Source organism: Metopolophium dirhodum, chromosome 8, assembly GCF_019925205.1.
Source record: "Metopolophium dirhodum isolate CAU chromosome 8, ASM1992520v1, whole genome shotgun sequence".
Taxonomy (NCBI): domain Eukaryota; kingdom Metazoa; phylum Arthropoda; class Insecta; order Hemiptera; family Aphididae; genus Metopolophium; species Metopolophium dirhodum.
In genome coordinates, this window is record NC_083567.1 from 30405348 (window position 1) to 30422120 (window position 16773).

Sequence of the window (16773 nt, forward strand, 5' to 3'; positions counted from 1 at the left end):
GTCGGTTGGTATATATAATGAATATTTGACGTTCGAGAGCTGCAGTGTCAATAGGTGAAACCAAAGGGCAAATATTTAGGATACATAAACACATATTATATAAGGTAATAGTATATTATCGTGTATTAGAAATTTGAGTGTATACGAATGCGAAAAAAAAAAAACGAAAAAAAATTACGTCACCCGAGATGACTTATCGGCGTCGTCCGCGTCGTGAGGGCTCATCCATATAATACCATATTATTATATTGTACATGCCAAAGTATATTATATATATAGTAATGGTTTCGGTCGTAAAATAATCAGAAGACAATATTATTATTCCGCACAAGTCTGGCTCGTGTATGCGATCGCAGACACCAGGTATATAATACATGGTTATACCTGTGTGTGTATAATATTATATATACCTATGTGTGCATATATATATATATATAATATATAGCGTATAGGTGCGCACGGGCAGAATATAAAATTCGGATGTGAACGTATACGTTTCGCAAGTCATGATGAACGCCTACACTTGACATTGCATTCGGTCGCGAACCGCATTCATTCTTCGAGCGAACAAAATAATATTATAATGTTTATACTCACATACAATAATATAATAATACGTATTAGGTACCTGCAGTATTACAAATAACTCTTGCTCAGGAATTTCGCTGGTAATATATAGGTATTAAATATATATATATGTATGTACGCGACTGAACTGTAACTACGAAATATATGTAAGTATAATATATACGCGTCAAATATTGTATCCGCAATAGTGGCTTTACTTACATAATAATACGTCATGAGTACTTCTATATCGAATTCATATTTATGTTATTATTGACGTTTAATTTTAAATTCCTAAATTAAAATAAGTTCAAGTATTTGTATATAGTGTCTACTGTCTATAGATCGTTATTATAATGTATAATAATGTACAGCGTGCAGATAGGTAGGTACCTCCTAATTTGTTTTTATTTTATTGTAACACATATAGATATGTGTTTTTTAAATGTTATCAATAAAATTGATTTCGTCATTGTTATTAGTAAACAATAGAATATTATATCGAAACAATACATTATATTATTCATATACCTTTATATATATATATATATATACTACAGGTACTTATAGTATTTTAAGTAGGATACGTACAAATTGAATGCGATCGGTATTGAGAGATGAGAGTCGAGTACGTTCATCTATTATATGTATAGTTATCATTCAAGGTTTGAAGAACTGTATATACAGCGGCTGTTATAACGACGTCCGTCTTCGCGGGGATGAAACACGCATCGATTATTTAAATGATATAGTCCCGATGGCGACCTGCAACATGGCGTATAACAATATAATTTTCAATATAATATAACACGTATATATACAGTCATGATGGGGAGGGAGTTAGGGGTTAACACCCCTCCGGCCGGAGTGGCGTATACGAACGAATAATAAATATATATATACATAACAATACTTATACAAATATTATAATACTATATCATTGTAGTATGTATATAATTCTTGTTTAACCACACGTGGAACCACGTACACCCACACATGTTGTAGACCTAGCTGCCCATATAAATGTAATATATAATATTATATTATCGGGTCGAATAAAAACCGCCCCCAGATAAAAAAAAAAAGTCCTATCCGCGCCACTGATTATTATTGTTCGTGTATATAATAATTTGAATAAATACGTGTAGGGTGTAGCCCACAACGGTTGCAGGTTGTAATGTTATGGATTAGCCACTATATAGGTATATATTATAACATTTGTAATATGGTGGAATGGGTATAGAATATCCGACGCGCAGGTAACATTATAATATTATGTTTCCCCATCGCCCCAGTATATTATATATTATACAGCGTGATCCGTTTAACGTAAGACACTTTATCGTTTATAACCATCTACTTTTCGTATAAGCGTAATAAGCGTCTTACGTTAAATAATTTGTTATTACAACTTAATCGATCGCTTATAAAGAAAAATTGTGGAACTGAATGTTCGATATTTTTAAATTTCACTAAGTACAACTGTACAACTTATGTAAAACCTTGTATTATATTTTCAAGCTTTTTGACTGAGAAACAATTTTACAGCATCGTTTACAGAAAACCAAATAAAAAATAAAATATTTTTTAATTCCATATTATTAAATATATTAACGTCTAAATATTTTGAAAATTCCATTGTGTGAATACTTTAAATTGTCCATAAAATATTTTTTAGGTATTAGACTGATTTAGAGCTATTTATAGCAAACTACATTTTTTATTTGATAAGTTTTCAGTTTTTTTATTCGATTAATATATTGATAAAAATTGTGTTCGTTATTTTGAGCTATTTATACAACGAATCTATATTGACACAATGACACCGATATACTTGGTATTGATTTATAGATTAAATGTCAATAACAATAATATAATAGGAGGAACAACAATAACAGAGTAGTGAGGTTTAAGTCTACGATTATTGTTCACCACTCATCCTTTCGTATGACTAATGGTAATTTAAATAAATTATGAAATATCATTTTATAAATAGTGGCTGACTCGTTTTTTCGTATCTATGCAGTATGCAATGATTTGTCGTTTTGAATTAAAATTCAACACAATATCCATTACAATTTACATTGACCTACTCAATGGAGAGATGCAGTTGTAGCCGACTATACAACAAACTTCTGCCGATTTTTTTTTTGGGATTGGTTGCTTACATAATATTATTATACCTACTAATAATATAATAATATACATTATTTCGATGTGAATTATTATCAGCTGCAAACCGTTTGGAACGCGTGCTGCCCTCTACCGCTGCTCAAGTGAAACGTAAAGTACATAATATTCTTATGCTCGTTCCGTTACAGAGAATATTAATATTATTGTGAATTCATCGTGTTATTATTATTATAGAGATACCGGAAAAAGAATCCACGACATTAATGTATCTGAAATGCCTATCCACAACGCCGTGTGACCACAGAATATAGATTGATATTTTATTCTATTCCGTTTGTGACCGCATATTAATAATAATCGATTCAAACCAAAACAAGGTGGAAAACCTTACATTAAGATAACTCTGCGCCCGCACGCGTTGTCTTCGTCTTACAAACGCATAACATATAGCGAATTGTACGTTCTAAACCGTCGTAATATGTTTTTTTTTAAATATTTTAATAATTTTAAAGCGATTTTCGAATCTTATGACGGTGTAGGACATTTTGTCAGTCGTCGTCTTACGTCCGCTATTATGAGCATTCGTTCCGATTGTTACCCATCGCACCTGTTGTGTCCGGCTGAACAATCCGTGGTCACGTGACCGCGTCACCCGTTGCGTTCGCCGGACAATCCATCCGAAACTGTTCGGCTGTTCGACGTTTTTCGTCCACATGTTTTAGGGCCGTATACCTATAAAAAAAAAAATGGACTGGTAACAGAGAGAGAGGTCCCAACGTTGTCAGAAAAAGATAGTTTACAACTCGGGTACAATATTTAAACACATTGTAGCTTGAAAGATAGTTCAACAACAAAGATAACGACATTTTTTCTTTAGAAAAAGATAGCATACACTTTAGGTAGTTAGGTCCCATTATATTACACAGATAGTGACTATTTGTTTATGTCGGGACTTGGAAACTTCTAGTAGGAACTTGCAGTCCGTGTATTAATAATAGTGTATGCTGTTACTGTATGCCCCCCCCCCCACACCCCACTATCACGTTTCGTCCTTTGCCGCTCGTCTCGGTTCTTACGGCCGAAACCGTCAATAGTGATAGCAACAATAACACAATAGGTATATTCTCCAATTTATTAACACGTCGATGGACAGTTGCCGATATTGCTACCGTAGCAGTAATGGCAAAAGTCGACGACAGAGGTGATTTTTAAGTATTACCGCCATGGCAAAAGTATAAAAACCTTTCAAAAATTGTCATAGCCGTTATAGCAGTGATAATTTTTTCAACGGTGTCTTGTGAGAGAATAAGTTGTTCTGACCCCGCGGACATCTCATATCCGACAATTGGGCACTGTACTATAGCGCAGTACTAAGAGCATAACTGCTATAGGTTAGAACGTTTTACTACTAGTTAAAACATTAATTATACCAGTATTTTATGGACATGCTAATTTTAAGAATATTTATAGGCATTTGCAATTTAGTAGACTGTTTTTCGTTCCACGATCAAAGTAAGATAAAGTAAAGTAAAATAACTACTTAAGTAAATCGTCTACAAATGTGGCGCAGTCTTAAATAATTTTTAATGAAACAAAACTGCGTTGGCCGACTCGTGTAATAATTATTATAAATTATAAGTGCCCAATTTTCAATTTTTTGTGAATATAATAATATTAAAAATATTAGAAACCGAAAAAATAATAAAGTCGTTAACTAATAATTGTAATGACTAGATTTTAATTTTTGTAACACGGCGCTCTGTGTATGCAATTTAATACAATACGTACGATTGAAATACCATAGCAATCTCGTATAATACTCAGAATTATTAAAATTATAAAAAATAAAAATAAATTATATTATTATAAATTATAGTAAAGTTATTTTTATAATACCTTTACTAATATCACTTTATTAATCATGCAGACTCGTTGCAATAATTATTATATTACAACATGAAATAATTACTTTTTTATTTAAAAAAATATACAAAACCGAACCGAAATAGATAAGTTACGCATTCATGTATGTACTTCGGTCTGTTACAGTTATGTAGATACTTCGTAATGCCCTACTTATTGTAATATATTGTCTCTTTAATATAAAAACATGACTCGACACAAATCAACCAGAATTATAACGTGAAACACGAAACCTAAATATTAAATCAAATAAAACAATTTTAATGTCACGTATTTTAATATTCGTACGTATTTTTGCAATTAGAAACTAAGATGATTGTTCGCATATTATACATGTTTAAAAAATACAGATTGTTTTTTATAGTTAAATTAAACAATCGCCGCAATCAATAATGAAAATTACAAGTATGAGGTGTAGGTATGCATAATTCATGAAGCCACATATTATTATGTTTTATAGATAAACTAGCTGATACCGTGCACTTCGTTACCCGTTAAATGTACAAACTTTTATATGACTCAAACTTTGTTCAATGCGTTATTAAATATTCGGTGTTTGATATTCTATATTTATCTTAAATTTTCTGCTGCCCGAGATAAAAATTCTAATTCGGTAGATCGCGGACCCCGTGCTGTTTGTACGTAAGTGTATGAATTAACTCTAAAGTATCAGTCATACCAAGTTTGTCGTTTTTACTTGGTATAACTTTGATAAAAAAAGTAAAAAGCAAAAAAGGAAATTTAGCCCTTTTTAAAAAAGTAAAAAGTAAATTTTTGACATTTTCCCCTAAAATTTAACCCTTTCTAAAAATTAATCCTTTCTTAAAATTCAACCATTTCTAGAAATAATCATTTCTTTAAAAAAAAATCAACCCTTTTTAAAAAATAAATAAATATTTTATCTATTAATTATTTCTTCTATAACCAATAACGACCATATATATAAACAAACATTTCCACCGTATGTCTCAAAATCCCTGTTTGATCACTTCCCCAGGCTTCTATTAATTTATCGTAGTGTGGTGTTCTATAGCCTTCCTCGATAAATGGACTATCCAACAAAAAATAAATTTTTCAATTCGAACCAGTAGTTCCTGAGATTACCGTGTTCAAACAAACAAACAAACTCTACAGCTTTATAAAATAATAATAATAATATATAATATAAATAAATAATACAAATATCGATAATAGCTGGGCTTGAAATCGATTAATATCGATAAAAATCGAAAAAAATAATATATTTTTATATTCTGATTGATATACATTTTTTATTTTAGACACTCATAACTCTAGAGTAAACTAATATAATAGTTGGCACATTATTCATTTTATTTTGAAACATTATCGTTTAATGTTATCTAAGAACTTTTTCAATCAAAAACGACTATTGTTTTTTGGAGAGAATTTTTATGCTTAGAGTTATGAGTGTCTAAAATAAAAAATGTATATCAACCAGAATATAAAAATATATTATTTTTTTCGATTTTTATCGATATTAATCGATTTCAAGCCCAGCTGTTATCGATATTTGTATTATTTATTTATTATTATTATTATTTTTATATTTCTTATATTTTTTTCTGCTAGATGGCGCCACCGGTGTAACTCAGTTTTTGTCTCTAAATCTCTAACTCATCCTCAGTTAGGTCCATAATTTATGCTATAAACCCGCTCCCCGACATTCTCTATCATTTAAAAAAAATTTTAGCAAAATCGGCACAGCCGTTCTCAACTGATGCAATTTCGAATTTTTTGTCTTCTATCTTATTATAATTTAAATTAATTATTGTTATCCATCTATTATACAACAATATAAAAATTTATAAATTAAAACTGATGAAAAAAAATAATCATATAATATTATGATATATCCACGTGTTTAGGTAGTATACCCATACAAAAAGTATACTTATTTCCTAACGTAAAAGAATAATCACTACTTAACCACAACGAAAATATATTTTTTGATTATTCAAAATATAAACGGGACCGTCGGAAACTTTCTTTAGTTGGTGTCATTAATGGTAACTAAGTATTATTATTTGTAAATAGCTATTTTTCATTTTATGTTTACTTTAAAAATAAAATCTTATTACTGTATCTATCGAATTCACAATGAAAATCCGGATGGTGCCACGAAAATCCCATATTCATTGAAATATTATATATTATATAATATATATATATTCCGACACTCGATTAGCCTAAACCCAACCAAATAAATTGACATTTAACAAAACCACAAATTTTTTTTTTCAAAACCCGAGGCTGAAATACGAACTAACTATTCTGGTGCAAAGCCTTGCAAATTATTAATTAAGAACATATTTTAGGTAATTAAAGGGGTAGGTATATGAATAGTATTGAAAAATTCTATGAAAATGTATTTTTGTATTTCCAATAATATGGTTTATTGAGCGATTTGAGAGTAAATACACCTATTATCAATATTGTAGAAGATAAATTAATCTATGCCTGCATAAAAATCAATTTTCAATATTTTAATTACTAAACTCAAGAGTTAAAATTCAAATAGTAAAATATCACAAGTTTTAGAGCTAAATATTGGATATTAAAAAAGTGGGTAAGTGGATGTTGCTCTGCTGTACAGTAGGTTACAAGTGGGCCACTGTAATGGATGGTGTTAAATTTGAATTCAACGATATAATATCATTCTATAAAAAAACGATTCTGAGCGAAAACGGTCAGTCAGCCTATGGTATTAGTGGTATTACTAATATATTTGATGATATTATTGTGAATAAAGTAATTCATATATAACCTATTTACGTGGAACCTTGTTTTAAATTTTCAATCCTTAGCTATAAAAGTTGAACATTTTATAAATTTTTAACTACAAAATAATTATTAAATTAAAAATTTGATAAATGTTGTCAACATTCGAACATTAAATGCTTATAAAAAAAATGTATTTTTCATATTTTTCATCTGCTATTGTAAAAATATATCAGGGGCCTGGCATTAAATTTTCACGCTTTTTTACCGAACAAATAAAATGTTATTGATATTTATAGAAAAAAAAAACAAAAAAATTGAAAACTGACAATGTTCATAAGCAGTTTAAAAAAAGTCAAAATATTTTTAACATTTTATGGTGTATAGCAAATGAAAATATAAATATTCAGTAAAATTTTCATGTATCTACAGTTATTCGTTTTTGAATCACAATAAAATAACGAAACCGCTACATGAAATCGAATGAATATCCAATATTGTGAAAATACGAACTTCAAATGCTCATAAAAATTTAATTTGGCTTTCATATAGATGATTTTTTTTTTTTGATAAAGGTTGATAATCTTATAAGGAATCTTGTATACGTTTTAAAATCTTAGATTTAAAAAGAAAAATTTTTATGAAATCTGAACTCAAAATAATTTGGTAATTTCTGGGATTTTTCCATATGAACTTTAAATGCTTATAAAAAAAAACTGTGACTAAGGATTTTTAATATTTTTCAAATGTCATTGTAAATATATAGTAGTAGTAGCCTTGTATTAAATTTTCAAACTTTTTTCCTCTACAAATAAAGTTTTATTGACATCCTTAGAAAAAAGACTAATAAAATTGGAAACTGAAAATGTTTCTAATTAGTTCAAAACAAATCGAAATATTTTGAAAATTTTACCGTCTATAGAAAATGCTAATATAAATGACGTATGCGTTATGTGTATACGTTCATTTGTTTTAGAGCTACACTAAAAACCAAAATCGATTTTGTGGAAAACCGATTTTACGTAAAAAATTCCCGTTTTTCCTTAATTTTTATGTTGTTTTTCCCGGCGCTTTTGAAAACTATTGGAAATTTTAAATTTTGACATCTCCAATGCACCAATGATATTCGCTTTCCCATCGAACAAGATACTGAAGTTGAAAATCCAATCTTTATTTCGACTACATAACGTGTATACACACAAGAATAAAAAAAAATTAAAAAATAAAATAATAAAAAAATAAAAAAAAAACACACATCATTGTAAAATCAATACATTCATCGTTTCACTCAGAATCTAAAATAAAATATCGAAAATCGACTCTTATGCAAGCTTATATAAACTTCTTCTCTCCAATTTGTTTAATAGGTTCGTACTATAATGTGACTCAGTAAGCTATATTATTGGAAATACGAAACTTGTTTCAGTATTTCACTAAAATTCACATTTGTAATAATTAGTGTGTAAAATGCTGCGTAACTGACATATGCTTGCACACGGTCGGTATGCATACCCCTTAAACAAAAGTTGAATGAAATTCAGTTGTTTGATGGTAAACAATAATAATTAGTTACAAATTCGTTATTTTATTAAATATTAATACCTACGCAGAATGAAATCTGAGATCATCAGGATAAAAGCAATAAAATAATATTAAAAATGTGTTAATATTTAAAATATTTATTCTCATTAAAAAAAAATGTGGTCCATCAATAATAATGAATAATAATATACTTATTATTTCATGTTTTAATGTTTTATCATAAATTAATTCCTAAATTTTTAAATAAGAAAAATTAATATATATAAATAATCATAAAGTAAGAAAAATGAAAATAAATTATTTACTGTTAATATTATTTATATTCTCATTTAAAAAAAAGTAGTGGATGGCCAAAACAACAACCAATAGATTTAAAATTCATTATATTGTGTTAGTTTGGATATTTGATAAAAATGAATTACAAGCCTTCCCGAAAAAAAATTCTGGATACACCACATCTTACAACTATTTATGTATTACAACTTATATCATGTAAATAAAAATTATGAAATGTTGGCAGTTTACTAGCTATTTACTACCATTTCCTACATTAAACACAAATAGAAGTAAACATATTCTAAGGGGTATGTCACACATCTGTGATAGTTGTATGGTCTTGGCCCTGAAAAGTGAAACCCCTTTCGATTTAATTTAACATCAGACTACTGCACAGTATTTTTGTAATTATTATTTACATTTATTCACATATATTTAATTTGGTTTTATAAAATGGTAAAAATTATTTAATAATAATAACAGATTATTTTTTTTATTGCAGCTCATAAATCATGATAGTTAAAAAAAAAAAAAGTTAAAAACCCTAGTTAAAATTGTGTATAGGTACTCGGAAAACTTTCCTGAAGGAAATTAATAAATACACAAATTTAGATAAATAATTCAATAATAAACACTTCTTAATGCTACCCATAAAACTCAGTTATAATAACGAGAAAACGCACTTATCTTGATAATGGCCACAGAAAACCTTCCAACCTACAACCTAATTAAATTCAAAGAATATCTAAACATTAATTGTACACTAAACATCTTCCTTTTCGTTAGTATTACAGAACTTATCTACACAAATTTAATTGCAATCACTATCAGCATCGTACTATTATAAAATTGTTATTTAAAAAAAATATATTCAAATTCAAACAAATTAATTGGCCATTTGAATAAACTATTTATTTTTTTACAGAAACTATCATAATTCAAAATTACAATTGTATTTGTTTAATCATCATAAAAATATTAATAATTTTTTATAAAAAGTAAGTAATGATAATACTGATATTATAAATCAGCTAAAAAAAAAAAATAAATTCATTTTCATCACAAAGCAAATATAAAAACGATGAAATTTTCAGTTATTAGTAAGCATCACATACGTTTGACAATGCCAGTAAAGTAAAGTAAATACTATCAGGATCTTGAACGACAAATTTTTCTTGGATTAAGTTAACTGTATCCTAAAAAAAAAAAATACATTCAGTTAAATAATGCATTATACAATAGTGCTTTGTACAAATTGTAAGCTATAAACTTACTTCAAGCAATGAGTCTGGCTTTGTAGGTCCATGATTAATAGGATCAAACTTTCCACCGTCTAATGAAAATAAATTACTCAATTAAATAAATTTTAATAAAATGTACTAATTAGTAGATTTTATTCTAACCTAATTCATATAAACATCCATCCTTGCAAACAAAAGCAATAAAGTGATAAGGTGGTACATCATCTGGATTGGGTGCCTAAAATAGAATAATATTTTTAATTAGTACTGGGATTTTTAGTAAGAATACTAAATTGAGTAATTTTAAACAACAAAATTAATTTTATTAAATTGTAATAAATACTTAATATATGTTAAAGTTTTATGTTTTTTTTAATTAGTGACATTTTTAAGAAAATAGGAATCTTTAAAAATTATAACTTAAAATTGTTTTTACCATTTAATTAAGAAATTTACCAAGCCTACTTTACAGTGATAATAACAATAATTGTGAATTTGTGAACCCCATAAAAATATCAACACATTTAAATTAAAAGTTTTAATAATAATACACAAAATTTTTACCGCAGTTTGTCCTTCAATAGCAATTTCCCTATGAGTATTAATCATATCTTCGGCTTTGGTCAACATCTCACCACGGTCACTTGGAGACATATTTTTTCCATCGTCCAAAAAACGTTTTAATATACCATCGTTAAGTTTTATCCTAAAATTGTTTTTTAATTTTTATTCATAAGTATCATGATAAGCATAATGAAGGTTTGAAAGGTCAATTGGAATGAACCATCAATCTTACATATCTCTATTATTAGCAACACTATGAATTAAAGCCATGGTTCCACAAGCATTATGAACATATTGTTTGACAAAATATATATCATCTGATACTTGTTGACCTTTATCTTTTAATTTCAACTCTTCTTCATTCTTACGCTTTTCATACTACAAATAAATTTAATATAATATTACTAATAAATTGCATTTTAATCATTACTAAAATAAAAATAATTAAATAATTCTTACAGCATCATTGTACGGAAATAACAATATTACGGAAGCAACTGGTCTAGGAACAATGGCAAGTTCGTCGGGCCCAAATCCAAAAATATCACATATTTCCCATTCACTTGGTACTCCCAAATTTTGCAAAAACTAAAACAAATTTATACAAATATGTTTCATATTTACATCAATTGATATACAAATTACCTTAGAGCTTAAAGAACAAAATTAATTAATATATGGCTAAATTGATTTAAATCATACCTATCACTACAAAAAAAAAAAAATATTAGCATCTACCAATAGATTTTAGTAACATATTGATTAGATAAAATAGGTGGGTAGGATTTAATCACCCAACTAAAAAGTGCAAAACGATCGATGAATATATGAACTCTAACAACTCTAACGACCAGATCTAACGACTAAATCTCCCATTCCCAACAGTATGAAAGGACAAATAAGTCAAATAAAAATATTCACAACATTATAATACTTTGAACAACCACATAATATGATGATCGACATCAGGTTTTTAACAGAAAATATAGCTATTAACACGACAAAAAGTTTTTAAAAAATGGACTTTGACATGTTCATCGCTTTTTCAAACTATAGTTACCCGAGTGTGAAAGTGCTTATCATACTAAGGCTATTTTATTGGAGGGTAATAAACTATTCCCTGTTAAAATACATTTTTTTGGTACACTTGATATACATATAACAACATATTTTTAACCAGCAACATGTAATAGATAATTAAATAAATAAAATTAAAATAGTATATTACTATTACTATATTATTACTAAAATGTATACTACTTGCATTGAATACCACAAACCTTTTAATTATTCAAACAAAATTTCAAATATTTTACTTTTTACCTGAATCTGTCAACATTTTCAAAAAGTTTTCTAAGTTCTTACCTTGTTCATCACCTACAACAAAGATGCATATATTATTATTATATTAAATATATAAGTACATTTTAATTATAAAAGCATAGGTATAATCTAGAAAAGGATTAGAAACTATTTACAACAAAAACAATATTGCTAACTAGTAGACAAAATTAATTGAAAGGTTTGTTAGGTAGGTACATCATTTTATGGTAAACGATAAAAGCAAAATTAGACAATTACTCAGTACCTAATACTTTTCTAAAAGATTTCCCTTAATATATACATAAATCTTACTCACCGCTGGGTTGGATTCTAAAGGTATCCATGACGTTGACATCCTTACTCTTTAGAAAATCTGGACTTACACGAAAAAAATATGTATTTAAAAAAAAAGAATTAACTGACGTAGGGTAATTAACAAAAACTATACGCTCACAAAATAAATTGATTCGAGTAGAAAGTTGAATTAGATACTTGAATTTACTGTTGATGCATTGGATGCAATTAGTTGTTATCGGTTACCTACTCGACTACTACAAAGTACAAGTTACAACTACACCTAAAATAATATAATATTAATATTATTAATATATTACAATGATATTGTTTGTCGGCAAATTCGTCTTATCAGTTATCACAGCGTTTTCTTTCCACTCTGTTCTCCGAACAGTGTCGCCAAGTGTCAAGCTCATTCTTTCTTTTCTAATTTTTCACTTGTAATTTTTGAATAATTCAATTTTGAACTTTTCTGTTCAACACACGGGCACACGGCACTAAAATCTTAAAATTATTTTCATTATTTCTTATTCAGAAAATTAATATCATCAAATATACTAAGTAATATCATAGCAGATAGGCTGACTGACCGTCTTAGCTCATCATCGTTTTTCTTATACAATGATATTATATCATTGAATTCAAATTTAACATCATCCATTACAGCAGTAGTTCTCAACCTTTTTTGATTCATGTCACCTTTAGCCACTAGAATCAAACATCGCGTCACCCTAACTGTGTAATGTAAAAAAAAAAAAAACCTAACATCAAAATAATAAACAATCTTAGCTGTATTTATTAAAATTATTCTTTTATTAAAAAAAAAAAATACAGTACAGAAAAAAATAAAAGTTAAAAAAAAAATAATGATTTATATAAATTTAATGTGAAATTTGACCCTGGTGTTTTTTACAAAGTTGGGGAATCCTAGGGTTGATGGTGGAAAGAGCGAGTCTCATATCGTCTTCTATAGTTGTTTTTGTGAGTCTGTTGCGTTTTTTTGTTTTTATATTTGTTAGTGCACTAAAGCCATGCTCACATAACCAAGACGTAGAAAACTGAAGGAGCACTTCAATAGCCTTTTTCGATAATCGAGGGTATTCATTGTTAAGAGCCACCCAAAAGCTGTCTAGCGTGACCTCATTAAACTTAACTAGAAGCGTTCGGTCGTTCTTCAATTCCACTGCTTCCTGTTGTACCTCACAGTCATCTGTTTGTATCATGGAAGTAAAAGGGTTCCGAATCCAGTCGTAGTGTTCAACGTTTAAGTCTGGAAAATAATGTTTCATAGACATTTGTAAAGTCTGTAAGTGACTTCGTATGATTTTTAGAACGGTAGGACTGGAGTTTTCCTGGCCCGTAAACAGTGGAAACATAGTTGTATTCCCTTTATCCAAGTTTGCACACCACACGGACATTTTTTCTTGAAAGGCTGAAATTTTGTCGGTGGAAGTTAAAATATTTTCTGATGGTCCTTGCAAACTAGAATTAACCTGGTTAAGATATTGAAAAATATCAGCCAAGTATGCGAATTTACTTACTTGTAGACTTGTAGGTAATTGTACTTTCCAGCTAACGAATACGAAAAAATACTAACGTTAAAATATTATTATTAATAAGTAATAACAAAATGTAAAATACACAACGAGCGATAACATTACACAGCGACTGTAGAATACTGACTGATGGCCGGTTAATGTTGAGTCGTTAAGACGTATGTAGCGGTATCGCAGCGTTATCGCACGACAAATTACTTATTACTACTTACTAGGTACAAATATAAACAATACAAACTATTATAAAGATACGAACTTTGAGGTATGTTATGTACATGACAGTGGTGGTATAGGCGTAAGAAATAATATGATTGTTTTCGAAATTTTATTATTATTATTATAATTTTACTATTATCGAAAAATTTATTTTTTAAATTTTTTCTTTTCTTGTTAAAATTCTGCGTCACCCCTAAGCTAGGTCCACGTCACCCTAAGGTGACATGTCACCCAGATTGAGAACTACTGCATTACAGTGACCCACTTGTAACCTACTGTACAGCAGAGCGACACCCACTAGCCCACCTTTTTTTACATTACCTTTTATGAATATTTAGGTAGGTATGCTCTTGTTTATAGAATTGATGACAGTAAAAAATAATAAGCCATCCAAATGATAATAACAATAATGACTAGGTAATAGGTATTACTAACCACTGTGTGACGGGGAGTTATAAGACCAGCACCTCGGGGGTTTTTACACCTTTAGCCATATGTCTCGAGGGCGGCTCCTTCACGCCTTTGGGTGACGCGGAAACATCCCTCCGACGGGTTACGTCAGGGCGCCCTGGCGCCAGGCTGACGGTCCCCCGCCGGCTACTCTCGTACAAGATAGATCGGTGGGTTTCGTATAACCGCGTCGGCGAGCGCTGGATTCGACCCAGGCAAATAACTCCCCTTCTACTAAGGCGCTACTTCCACAGGTAATAGGTATATAAAAATTTATTTTAGAGATGTTTATCTTTTCTAAACTGAACACATTTTTAATTACTAATTTCAAAGCAGAATATTTTTGGAGTACTAAAAATCGAATTTTGGACAAATAGTTTATGAATTATGAGTTATATATTAAAAGTTTATAGGTAAGCAAATAGGAATAGACATAACAGAGCTACAGAGGTAGATAAGTAAAATAATGGTCCACTACTCTGCTCATAAGTTATAGCGCATATTAACTTTATAACTACTAGTAACTAACTTCTCGTTCGATATACCTACTATTAGTTTTTTAGTTTTATATATCTATCCAAATACAACGAAAAATATTCTACGTCAATCGTCAGAATATGATATTAAAAATGTATGTTATCGTATTCAAAAAAGTAAAAACTTGATAGCAATAAAAATAGTAAAAAATCTTTTTTTATAACGACAAAGTTCTAAAAATAAATATATTTTCAAAAACAATACAATTAATGTTCACGAGTTCACGTTAAATGAATCACCTGCGGGTACCTATTACAGTATTACCTATATATTGCGTACTTAAGATTATTCATAAAACCTAAGACATTTTGGGTAGGTAATAAATTAATCTACCTAGAAATCAACCATATGGACAAAGCATGGATATTTCTTTCATAACTCGGTGCTGTTTATTATTTATTATTAGGGCCCGGATTTAAATGCACCTAAAACCATACAAATACGCTCTAAAAAAAAAGGCAAAAATGCCCTTAAAAATGCATTTTACCACAAAAATGCCATATATTTTTTTTTATACAAATTATAATTTATAAATGAGATATAATTATTATTTATTAATTTATTATTTTATAAAAAAAACTGAAAATTTGAAATATTGACTGCTATGATGCTGCTATGATGTAACATATTGATTGACTGATTATTTGTTATTTGACCGAATACGGGTGACGCTCCACAGTAATTATAATAAATTAAGATAAGATAACAACTGAATCGAAAAAAAAATTGACAATGTGTATGGAAAAACCCGATAAACCTTCTTAAATATCAAGAAAATAATTTATCTTTAGATAATATTTTTAATAGGCGAAATTTCATATCTATATTGAACAAATATGCATTAAAAACCAACATAATGACCCAATAATAATTTAAATGCTCCAAAAATGAAAAAACGTCAAAATATGCAAAAAAATGCAAAATAAAATTTGTAGCATTCAAACCCTCGTTATATGAAACGAATTATGTACTTAGAAAGCATTGTGTATGATCAAACAAAAAAATATGCACTTTGCATTTATTATGTATTAATTGCTTTGTATTATTTTAATTATAAAAATTTAAGTGGACATCAAAATTGTAAACAAACTTAATTAAAAGACAAAAAACCACTTACTGTTATTACTTATTAACAAATGCAGAGAAATTCAAAATATGTTTCAAAAAATATAATATTAATTCGCATAGTTTGCCTATTTAGTTGTATTAAATTTATTTTTATTTTATTCATATTAATATAAGATCCATAAAGTGGGTAGGTACCTAAATATGTAAAAAAAAAAACTTATATTATGATGATTTACAAGTAGGGTTAAGGTGGAATAAACGATACAATCAACTTAATGTATCTTTGCAGAGGGGTTGGAGGAGGAAGGTTCACGAAATTATTAAACAATTGTTATTAAAAAAGC

General features: G+C 28.5%; 2 protein-coding genes across 4 annotated transcripts; both read right to left on the reverse strand.

The window, feature by feature from the left end:
- Positions 1-10070: 10070 nt before the first annotated feature.
- LOC132951161 (ubiquitin carboxyl-terminal hydrolase isozyme L3) lies at positions 10071-12933 on the reverse strand. Of its 2 annotated transcripts, XM_061022907.1 has the most exons (8): positions 12625-12933; positions 12351-12362; positions 11445-11573; positions 11218-11363; positions 10986-11127; positions 10584-10659; positions 10455-10513; positions 10071-10376 (listed from the first exon to the last, which is right to left on the reverse strand). In XM_061022907.1, exons 1-8 carry the CDS (start codon positions 12661-12663, stop codon positions 10278-10280), a joined length of 702 nt encoding a protein of 233 aa, XP_060878890.1. In that variant the 5' UTR covers positions 12664-12933; the 3' UTR covers positions 10071-10277. The 2 variants fall into 2 exon arrangements, with proteins under 2 accessions (XP_060878890.1, XP_060878891.1); XM_061022908.1 differs by lacking the exon at positions 12351-12362.
- Positions 12934-13392: 459 nt separating this feature from the next.
- Positions 13393-14278, reverse strand: LOC132951229 (zinc finger BED domain-containing protein 5-like). Of its 2 annotated transcripts, none has more exons than XM_061023011.1 (2): positions 14144-14278; positions 13393-14034 (listed from the first exon to the last, which is right to left on the reverse strand). In XM_061023011.1, the coding sequence occupies exon 2, from the start codon at positions 14018-14020 to the stop codon at positions 13484-13486; it is 537 nt and encodes a 178-aa protein (XP_060878994.1). In that variant the 5' UTR covers positions 14021-14034; positions 14144-14278; the 3' UTR covers positions 13393-13483. The 2 variants fall into 2 exon arrangements, with proteins under 2 accessions (XP_060878994.1, XP_060878995.1); XM_061023012.1 differs by having other exon boundaries at positions 13393-14084; positions 14144-14271.
- Positions 14279-16773: the final 2495 nt, after the last annotated feature.

Excerpts from the sequence above, each read along its gene's own strand:
- LOC132951229 (XM_061023011.1), bottom strand. The coding sequence starts at position 14,020 with ATGTCCGTGTGGTGTGCAAACTTGGATAAAGGGAATACAACTATGTTT.
- LOC132951161 (XM_061022907.1), bottom strand. The coding sequence starts at position 12,663 with ATGTCAACGTCATGGATACCTTTAGAATCCAACCCAGCG. Across the intron at positions 11,128-11,217 it reads GTTGCTAATAATAGAGATAT|GATAAAACTTAACGATGGTA; the intron begins GTAAGATTGATG and ends AAACAATTTTAG. Across the intron at positions 10,660-10,985 it reads CTATTGAAGGACAAACTGCG|GCACCCAATCCAGATGATGT; the intron begins GTAAAAATTTTG and ends ATTCTATTTTAG.